The sequence below is a fragment of the Pithys albifrons genome, chromosome 7, assembly GCF_047495875.1.
Source record: "Pithys albifrons albifrons isolate INPA30051 chromosome 7, PitAlb_v1, whole genome shotgun sequence".
NCBI classification, from domain to species: Eukaryota; Metazoa; Chordata; class Aves; order Passeriformes; family Thamnophilidae; genus Pithys; species Pithys albifrons.
The window spans coordinates 45,957,147-45,967,724 of NC_092464.1; the positions used below are offsets into that span (position 1 = coordinate 45,957,147).

Here is a 10,578-nt window from a genome sequence, read left to right on the forward strand (position 1 = left end):
TTTCTATGAGTGGAGTTGGATATCCTGGATTGCAAACAGTTCCCAAAGAGAATACAGTTCCCAAAGAGAAGAGCAGCTCCAAAACATTGCCTGGTTGACAGAATCAAACACAAGAGCTGTGAAACAGAATGACATTTTTCCTTCCCTTAGCACTAAGTTCTAAAAAATATATTGACTCAAAAGGGCACTTTAAAAGGAGCCTCCTTCCATGTCCAAGCCTGACTTAAAGTAATTAAGTTGTATGCCATTTATGTTGTTCTTTAATGTTTTATGATTCTTTTCTATTGGCAGATTAGAAGAGACCAAAAATATCCTCAGAATCCAAGAGAATACCTGTCATCAAATGACTCTGGAGATGCAACGAACAAGAACTTTGGAGCTCAAAGCTTTTAATGAAAAAGAAGAAATTAGATCAAAACTGGAGCAAGCATATGAAGAAAAGGACAGAACTGAAAAGGTTACACATGTATAATCCTTCTGTTGTCTTTACAATAGAATCTTACTCAGCAGAGGTAGAGCTGTTTTGTCTTGCAGTTTAGTTGTATGTTTAATGTTATTCTCTGCACTAGTGGAGGTCTGGGTATGGAAATCAGTGTGGCAATTTGTAATACAAAGCAAATAGGGCTCTTTTTGCCCTTAGAGGGATCTAACATAGTATTTAAGGACAAATACGTATTTCCTGAGTGAACCAACTCTTGCATCATGCGTTACCACAAACTGAAATGTTAGTACATTTATAGCTCCAAGAAGCTATTGCTTCTGAAAAGAGGGGGAGAGGCTACTGCTAAGAGGTACACAATGTATTTATATTAATTACAGGAAATAGAATTGCTGAAGAAGCAAGTTGACTTTCTTGCTGAGGAGAACGGGAAACTACTTGGTCATCAAAATCTAAACCAGAAGATTCAGCATCTTGTGAAACTGAAGAAAGATAACGCAAAACTCACTGAGGTAAGTTGCAGAGTAGAACAGAGATGAAGTAATGGCCTGACATAGAGGAGAGCTAAGCTTTGAGGATGAAAACTAATTCTTGCTCTTCTGTTAGAGAGTAATGGAGAGACCTCTGATTTTATGCAGTTACGTCAGTCAGGGCTGGTCTGTCTCCTCACAGGGCCCAGACAAAGATCACCCTGTTTAATTTCCTCAAGTATCGAGTGTATAAAACACTTGAACAAATGTAGATATCACTTATTTAGGAATACAAAAAAGTGAGGATAATTGCCTTAATATACCCATGGTTTTTTTCTGTTTTACAGGAGACTGAGAAACTACGAGTTGAAAATGCTTTTTTGAAAGAATCAAAAAAATGTGACATTTGTAGACATTATGATCAGCTGTAATGACACAAATAAACCTGCAGAGCCATATTTTTTAAGTGTACAGAGTAAGCAAAAGCCATTTGTCAAACTTGACTCTTGCTTACGTCCTGGAATAATCAAGTATTTTAGTTCATAGATTTTTTTGCTGGTAATAACTCTTAGTGAAGGATGTTATTCCAGCTATGTGGGCAGCTTCCAATGACATATTAACAACTTTCTTCAATTTTCAGTTTCCAAAACTGATTTTGTACAGGTGCTGGAAGGTACTTCCTTGGAACTTTTGTAACTTGCCACGGAAAAGCTTTCTCACTGGGAACACACCTGGATCTTTGTTTCCTTTTATGTGTTTTTATTTAGGTTCCTACCTCTACTACCAGAGCCAAAATTTAAAAAGCACAATTCCTTTGTGATAATTTTTTTAACTAAACATAAGATGAATTTACTGGGTTGCTTACAAGTTATTTTCATATTGAACTTTGTTCAATAAAGCAAAATGTGAATTAAGTAACAGATTTGTAAATAGTACTATAAATATATTTTGGCTTTCTGTTCTTTCTCTGAAATTTAAATGCTTTTCAAACCTTTTTTCCCCTCTTAGAATTTCCTACCATGCTAATAAGAAGTCTACTATAAGACTAAGTATTTTGCAACCATTTTTTAATCAAACAAGTTAATGTTATGAAAGATGATGTGAAAATATGCAGAACATTTTAAGAGTACAGCATAATTTAATTGCTTTTAAGATTTATTGCAAATAAGTAAAATGTTTAGTGGAGCAAAAAATGATGATTTTATATAGCAATATCAAACGCTTTTTTTTTAACTGCCAGTAATCCTATCATGGTTTTTGGCTTCTTCATACAGGACAATTACCCACAAGAGCTGGGGCAAAAGGGAATAAAGAGGAAGATGTGTGTCTGGTGATGGGCAGGATATACCTAGTGAGTTTCTACATAATTCAGCTGGCAGGAAGAATTTTTACCAGCTTATCAATAAATTTTAAAGTTGCCTAAGTTCAGTTCCCACTTGAGCTTTGATGTGATGTACAGAAGGAAAAAGCTGACTTTAAATGGCATAGGAAGTTTGGGTTTTTCCTGTAGACACTCTAGATCGGATCAGAGTGAGAGCGGTTCGTCAAGGACCACAGCACTGTTGTCCCTTGTGTGCTCTATTTGCTACTGTCATGTTCGAGGTTTACCATGTTCCCTTCTTGTTTCTGTACTATTTCCTTAGTAGGCAGCAGTTTCTGCCCTTTTTCTGTGTTGTACGTGGACTCGCGTTGTTCTCCTACTGCCTCCTTTTCTGTCCGTTTGTTCCAATAAAACCTTTGTATATAAACGAACACCGCACCACGTGTGTTTTATCCCCTCTCACCTCTCCGCGTCCTTCGGAGCGCGCCCGCCCGTGCTGGGGGTGGCGCTGCGGCGGCCGCGCCCCGTGACCCGTGCTGGGCCATGCGGGCGGGCGGCGGGGCGGCGGCGGCGGCCGCGGGGCTGCTCGGGGCGGCGGCGGCGGCCTTGGCGAAGCTGGCGCTGGGCCCGGGCGGGGAGGCGGCCGGCGGATGGGTAAGGGCAAGGACGGGCTGCGGGCGGGTGGCGGCTGCGCTGCTGCATCAGCCGAGCGCGCCGCTCCTTCCTCCTCCGCTCCCAGGGGCTGCCCTGGCGTATGGGGAAGTGAAGTCGGGTCTGACTGTGAGAGCGGGGCTGTGACTCACCTCCCGGGGGAGCACAGCCTGGCAGGGCTGACTAACGCGCGGTGCCGACATCAACAAGCAGCAGGGAGAGGGAAGCGAAGCGGAGGGGATGTAAAGTCAACAAGCGTGGTACGGGAATGACCCGGACCAACCCTTCATTTGCAGTGGTTCTACGTCAGGGTTTCTTCAAAAGCAGGAAGTGAGTGCTCTTTAGTATCAAACGCTTGTTAGCCACTGGTTTGCTAATAAGATTACCCTTCTCCCTCTTGTTCTGTCTCAGCTCATTCCTTACCAAAGCAGACAGGTGGAGCCCTTGATTTCCACTCGGCTGGTCCTTGAGTGTTAATTCGTGATGATCTTTATCGCGGTTCTGTTTCTCAAACCTTGTGCTTGAGGTTACCTGGGTCTGCTGGCCTTTCACCTCACTTACCTGCAGGAGTGAGCTGTGGCACAGGCACGGATTGGTACACGAGGCTGTGCATGAGTGGGGAGATGCTGATAGGCAGCATACGTGTCTCCTAAAACACACTGGGGAGATTAACTTAGGTACAGGTTGTTATATGGCAAATGTACGATTGGGTTTGAAACTCGGTCTGAAACAATCCAGCCTTGCACCAGGAAAAAAGAAAATTGACCTGTATGATTATTAGGGTTAAAGAGGCAAAAACTCATTATCTGCCAATCCTGTTGATCTCTTCTGATATATCAGAAAGGAGAATAAAAAAAATTAAAACCAATACTTTTCCTACCTCCTCCAAAAAAAAAAATCCTCAAACTGTGTTCTGTGCTGACAGAATACCAGAGCATGGAATTACTGAAAATGTTGACAGCATCTTTTCTGAGTATTTTTCTCTGTTGACATTTATAAAAATATTGCGTATTTGTTTGGGGTTTGTTTGTTTGGGTTTTTTTGTTGGTTGGTTGGTTGGTTGGAGTTTCTTGGGTGCTATGAAAAAGTGTCACATGATTGATGTGGAATGTTGCCAGTGGGTCAAGGGAGATGATCCTTTGCCTCTGCTCAGCCCTAGTGAGGCCACACGTCGAGTGTTGGGTCCAATTCTGAGCTCTCCAGTGCAAAAAAATAGATAGAGCTATTGAAAAGAGTCCAGCAAAGGGCCATAAAGATGATGAACAGACCAGAGCACCTCTTTTGTGAGAGAGCTGGGACTTTATCCTGGAGAAGGGGAGGCTGAGGGGGGATCCCATCAATGTGTAGAAATACCTGCAGGGAGGGTGTTCAGAGGATGGAGCCAAGGTCTTTCCAGTGGTGCCCAGCAACAGGACCAGAGGTCATGGGCACACCCTGAAACACAGGCACTTTGCTCTGAACATCTGGAAAATCTTTTTCACTGTGAGGGTGACTGGGCATGGGCACAGGTTGCCCAGGGATGTGATGGAGTCTCCATCCTTGCCAATACTTAAACACTGGATGTCGACATGGACAACCTGCTCGAGGAGTGACTGGCTTGGACCCAATGGAGTCCAAAGGTCCCTTTCAACCTCAGCCATGCTGTGATTCTGTGACTGTGTTCCTTTTTTCTGTATAAATTGGTTCCTTCCATTTTCAGGTCAATTTTTGACGAAAAATTAATCAGTTTAGCTGTAAAACTAGCCAAGTTTTATGTAGACTCCATAATCTTCCTGGTAGCTTAAAGTGTGCAGGACTACAGACACTGAAGTGTTTCAGAGGCTCCCTTTGTATCCTGCATGCTTGCTGCGAAGACATTTCTGCAGAGCAGCTATGAGGCAACAGATTGGAGGAGTTTTGTGTTCAAGGAAGAACAATGCAAGTCTCTAAGTAGAAGAGCAGCCATCAGTTGAGCAGCATGGGACACACCAGCGAATGTTAAATATATGCTGATGCTCTTAAGAGCTGATGATGTAGGGTAGCAGGATACTCAACAACAACACAAAGAGGGATTTCCTGGCCAGAAGGATGTGTTGTGATGGCTAAGCCTGAGAGCAACCTGACCAGGAGGGGTCATTTCACTTGAACAAAAGTTTTACTTTGCTTTCTCTGCTCCCCTGCCAATCTTCATCTAAAATTACTGCCACTTCAGAAGTGATTCTGGGTTATCTGAAATGTACACTGAAATTAATCTCTGCTTAGAAAAGCAATCAGAACAGTAATCCTTGACTCACTGGGGTGGCTCAGCTAAGTCTTAAGCTGGGAAGGAATTTGTATCTCCCTCCTTCCTTGTGGGGAACGAAACATGTGGGGATGTTCCTGTCTCCCTGTCTGCATGCCATTGTGGCCACTCCACTGCCCAGGGTGCAGAGGGACTTGACCTTTCTCAGATAAACCTTCCTTCTGGGCATGTGCCACCTGCAGAGCATACTGCAACTCATTTCCCTGGCTCTGCAGAAGACCAGAAGAAATACCTGTGGGTTCAAGGTCACTTTTCAACATAGCATAGTGGTGATGATGGTGGGACCCAGCTTTGCTTCACCACTGATGGTCTCACAGACTAATTCAAGTCAAGACCTGTGGAGGTCTCTAGTCCAACCTCTGCTTTGCAAAAGGATACGTGTGACCTTCTCCAAGGTTGGAGAGTCCATGATTCCTGTTCCATGCTTGGTCACCTTTGTTTTTTGTTGTATTGGATTAAAATGTCGCTTGATTCAAACCTTACTTGTTTCTACTTACCATATCCCAAGTCACCTTATTGAGGAGCCTGGGCCCCATCTTCTCTAGACCCTCAGATGGATAGTTCAAGACAGTAACAAATTCTCTTAAAGCTTTTTTTTTTTTTTCCCTGGCAGCATAGTCTATTTCTAATCTGAAAATATACTGAATTTAGGGGAAACACAGAGACTTTTTGTGCCCTCTTATCTGCCTGCCCACTAGTGGTGTGTGGATGTACATAACTGCCCTGAGGAAGGTAAAATGGTCTGGTCACAGAGGCAGAGGCAAACCCCATCCCAGGGTGAGTCATAACATGGCAGACATTTTCTTCATCAGAGGAGTGGTAATAGCAAGGCATGGTTGTCCCTCTTATCCATCCCTACAGATTTTGCCAGGGTGGTGGTGGGAAAACAAAGTACTTCACTGGTGGGACTGGTTTTTGATTTTTACTGTTACCCTAATCAAGCGTGAGACCTTTACCACAAATGGAGCAAAATGAGGCTACATACTTGCACCATCCTTTGCTGGAATGGGGTTACCCTGGGAGAGGTTGCGTGAACCATGGAGCAGAATTTGCTTTGCAGTCTTTTAACTTGCAACATCACTTGCTTCATCTTTGCTTCATCCCTGTGGCTCCCCTCTGCTTGCAGAGGGGAGCGGAACACAGTTGATGGCCCCCATTGACTTGAGCAGCTGGTAGGGGGCTGCAGTGCAGCCATTCCCATGGGATGGATGCCACCTCTCAGCTCTGTTGGTGACTTCACACCTACATTTCTGTTTTCAAGATGGATCCCGCCAGGGACTGAAAGGTGACAGGCTGTGAAGCCCTGATTACTGCATGCTTAGATAAGGCTTTGCTTTCCCTTGCCCTTGTGTGCTCCCTGAGTGTTTGCAAGTCATATTCTGCCTGTGATCTCCCTTGGTGTCTTCATGTCAACTACATGCCATCCATGGTCTGGGGAGATGGCCTCAGCAGCTTAAACTAGGAGGCAGCAAGGGAGGCTGTGAATGGGGAGGGCTTTTTAGATACAACTGTGCTCTTTTTTAGACTGAGGCTGTTGGCAGGTTATCTAAGGAGGGAGGCTTTTACTGAGGACCTAATTGACATTGACAGCACTTGAATTCAGAGGTAATTATGTTGCTGCTAAATGCTGGAGCAGACCTCTCAGTAAATCTGCTCTCCAGTGAGTGTGTAAGATAAGGTGTGAAGCCCCTCAGCTCTGCCTTTGCTCACAGAGAGCTCTGCTCTGCCCTCACTGCAGCAGGAAGGCAGGCCAGGTCCTGGCAGCTGGTGGGGACCAGTGCTTTGGGACCACGGTGTCTCAGTCCAGATTCACAGCAGTTGGGCCCTGGACCACACACAGCACCTGCATTTACATCTTTGGTGTTTCTCCCTGTCAGGTCTGAATTTCACCCTTTTCTGTACATCCTATATGTTAGTGATGAGTGAAGGGCACATTGCTGAATTTTGTGTCCACCACATCATGAGCTGGACAGTGTTCTGAAATTTGTCTTCTGGCATGGCAGCTGCTGCACCTTGTCCTAGCACTTCTTGGCCTGCAGCCTGAGGCTGGACTCATGGCAGGACATGCCAGGCTCACACTCCATCCAGGGCTGTTTCCTCACTTCCTGTAATTCAGCTTCAAAAGCCCACACCGCTGGGTTTGGCTCCCAAATGCCTATGAATTAGTGAGGTGAAAATACACAGGCTTTTCATTTCTGTCCCACAGCTGCCAGTCCTGCTTCGTGTCAGCTGTGTTGGCTTGGTGTTCGTGTGCAATGCAGTGATGTGGACAGTCTTTGCAAAAGCCTTACGCCTCTCCTCCTCCTCGGCTGCTGCCTCTGTGACGACCACAGCCTCCAACTTCATCTCTTCGGTGAGTAGATCCGTTCCCCAGGCGCTGAACCTGGGGGGCACAGCTGTGTGAGAATGCTGGATGCCACTGGCCTTAGCTCCTCTCCTGGCACAGCCAGCATCCACAAAGGGAGGGTTACAAGCAGACATGAAATCAGGCCTCAGCTGCTCTGATATTTGTTCATGGCAGAGGCAGTGGAACTTTTCTGGGTGATGGAGGAGGAAGAGCGCTGATGCCCTGCATGGTGCCTTGAAGCAGCTGTAGAGTTTACTGAGCTTTAATAATTGCTAATGAGAGCTGGAGCCAGGAGCTTTGCTTTCTTTTGTTTTGCTTTTCCTTGCAACACCTCACCTGTGACAAGCCAGAGTCACCCTAGCTGGGTGTGAAGATGTACAGCCTCTAATGACAGTGAAAGGATCTCTGACCCACAGGTTTATCCTTTCTGCTTTTCACTCTTGGCAGCAGTCCATCTTGTTTCTGTGCTCCAGCTGACAGACAGCTCATGGTGGGGTCAAATAATCGACTGGAGCTGCCCAGTCAGTGCAAGGTTTGGCTTCTGGGAAGTGCTGGGAAGGCAGCAAAGCACACATGCATTTACCCATATCCTGCTTTGGGACCACAGTGTAGCTGTTCTTTCAGACTGGATGGGAGAGTCAGTCATTTCCAGCATCACCCACAGCAGCCGTTTCTGTTGGTCATCCCAGCATGAGTTTCCTCAAGCAGATTTTTGACCAGGGCTGCCTCTCCCAGCAGAAGTCCTCACAGCTCTGGCAGTACAGGAGGCTTTGGAGCAGCTCAACCCAGCAAAGCTTTATGTCTCTCTTTTCCTTCAGGCCATCCTGGGCAGACTACTCTTCGGGGAGACGTGGACGCCTCTATGGTGGGTTGGCCTCGCCGTGACGCTCTGCGGGCTCGTGCTGCTGCACACGACTGCGCCCCAGCTGGTGCAGGTCCCAGCAGAGAAGGAGGAGTGATAGCTGCTGAAAGGGGCATGGTCCCATGCTGCCCCTCTCCAGCCTGTCTCGTGACGGCATCCCCAGTCACCACTGGCCTCGGAACAAGTCAGCCATGGACCTGCTAACCCCTGCTCACCTGCTGATTTGCAAAGTCATGTTGGTTGCATCTTTTGTGGCAGGTTGGCAGTGGTGTGGTGGCAGTGACAGCCTCGGAGGGAGCTGATCCACTATGAGTCAGTATTGTAAAAATCAGGGCCAGAAGCTTATCAGCTGTTCCTCCTCTTCACACCCTGCGGCTGTGGAGCTTTCCCAGTTCAGGGAATGGTGAAAGTAAACATGGTGGCTGTGGAAGGTGCCTGTGTGTTAGTACTTTTTCATAAAGGAATCTATTCCAAAGTAGAAAAGCAATCAGAAGCAGATGCTGAAGGCAGCTGATACCTCTGCTCTTCCTGGCTTTCGTGTGTGTCTCTTGAAATGGCTCCATACCTGCTGCTGCCTATAAGGCTTTGGAGCCATGCTTTAATTCTTTCAGCTTCCTCTATCAGTCACATACACCTTTTAACTTGCCATTTGTATCTTGACGCCTTTAATATTCCCTTACCCATTCCTGACATGTGACTCACTGTAAGGTTGCTGCTCTTTCCTTTAAACTCTTAACCAGGATAGGGTTTTGATCACCATTCCTACTGTATGTAGGTCAAACTGTAATTTTAGGACAATACAACAGGCATCATGTGAACAATCAGCTGCCTTCAGTAGGACTGTCAGTGTTCAATGCATCTACCATCCCACTGAAGCTGACAATTGCTTTAACATTTGGTAAAATGAAGTTTCTAAAGCAGTGGGGTTTTTACACCTCTGGATGATGCATATTCCCATTCATGTGATCTGATCCACCAGATCACTGGTATGCAGATGATCTGCTGAATTTTGCCTCAGTGATTACTTCATTTTCAGATGTCAACATGGTGAATGTGCCATGAATCAACATTTGTAAGGTGTCGACTCCATTCCCCTGCCCATATCTTTTCTGGTTCTTTGGAAATTCTGTAGTTGGAATCCTAATTGAGAAATATGATGCCTATAAATGTATGCATCATGTTTGTGATAACATTTGTTTGCTCTGGGCTTGCCAGGTCGTCTCTGTCTCCCTGTAACCACAGAAAGTGAGTCACAGCTGTGGCATGTGCAGCAAACCTAAGGACACATTTCTGTGAGCCTCCTGTCAGGTCTGTCATGACTGGCAGATCTGCAGTGCCAAGCAGGAATATAAAATAGACTTGTGAATGGAAATGCCACTAAAGTTGGGTTCATGCCTTTTTCTTCATGTCAGAAGGAAGAAAAGTACCCAGAAGAGGTCAGGAGCTGTTTGCTCCAAGTCCCCTGCTCTGCTTCAGGAGACCATCCTCTCTCTCCACATCTGGCAGACACGTCACAAGAGGGGCAACACCTTTGCCTTTCACCTTAGTGTGCTCTTAAGTCTTCCCCTCAGAGAGGGTAGCTGCATCTGTGGTGGGAGAGAGAGCAGAGTGCTCTGAGTGCCTTTCCTTCTCACCAGCACGGGTCTTCGCACCTGAGGAGCTCCATGCGTGGCAGCAGTGATAGAATGGGACACATCCAGCCGCTTGGGAAGCTGGGACTTGACACAGTCCCTCACAGGTCTGCAGATATGACAGCCAGGAACTCTGCATTTCTAAGTACATCAGGTCCCTTTAGATCTTCATACATGATGGAAAATTAATGAAGCCTGATTTATTTGCCCTTGTTATTAACTCACAGCCAGCTGTAATTCATGCAAACAGCAGAAGGACCAGAATCTTTGATTGGTTTGGCTGTTTCCCCATTTCCTAACAAACCATTTGGAAAGTTTTTTAACATGGAATATCTCAAAACTGACATTTCTTTACCACCATCACTGGACATCAAGGTTTAGGAAATGTTTGCTTGTGTGCAGAAAGTGTGGGCAGTGCTTTACCTGGTGATCCTGATTTTTAGGGCAGATTAACATAAACTAAGGCAGTAAATTCTGTCATAAATATTTGAAGGTAGGAATAGAAGTGAGTTTTCCTCCAGTTCCTATGGGAAGAAAAGATTGCTGAGCAGAATCTCCCTTCTCTGTGTACACGGG

At 45.8% G+C, this 10,578-nt stretch overlaps 2 protein-coding genes across 3 annotated transcripts in view; both read left to right on the forward strand.

The window, feature by feature from the left end:
- The window catches only part of KIF15 (kinesin family member 15), a 39,102-nt gene extending 36,441 nt beyond the window's left edge, over positions 1-2,661 (forward strand). The window contains exons 33-35 of one of the 2 annotated variants that reach the window (XM_071561355.1): positions 292-457; positions 820-951; positions 1,257-2,661. In XM_071561355.1, coding sequence (XP_071417456.1) covers positions 292-457; positions 820-951; positions 1,257-1,340 — 382 coding nt within the window. In that variant the 3' untranslated portion in view covers positions 1,341-2,661. The remainder of the gene's footprint in view (positions 1-291; positions 458-819; positions 952-1,256) is intronic. The other variant, XM_071561356.1, reaches the window with a different exon arrangement.
- A 100-nt stretch (positions 2,662-2,761) lies between these two features.
- On the forward strand, positions 2,762-8,567 carry TMEM42 (transmembrane protein 42). The gene is made up of 3 exons (XM_071561362.1): positions 2,762-2,884; positions 7,369-7,515; positions 8,328-8,567. Exons 1-3 carry the CDS (start codon positions 2,774-2,776, stop codon positions 8,466-8,468), a joined length of 399 nt encoding a protein of 132 aa, XP_071417463.1. The 5' UTR covers positions 2,762-2,773; the 3' UTR covers positions 8,469-8,567.
- The last annotated feature ends 2,011 nt before the right edge of the window (positions 8,568-10,578 follow it).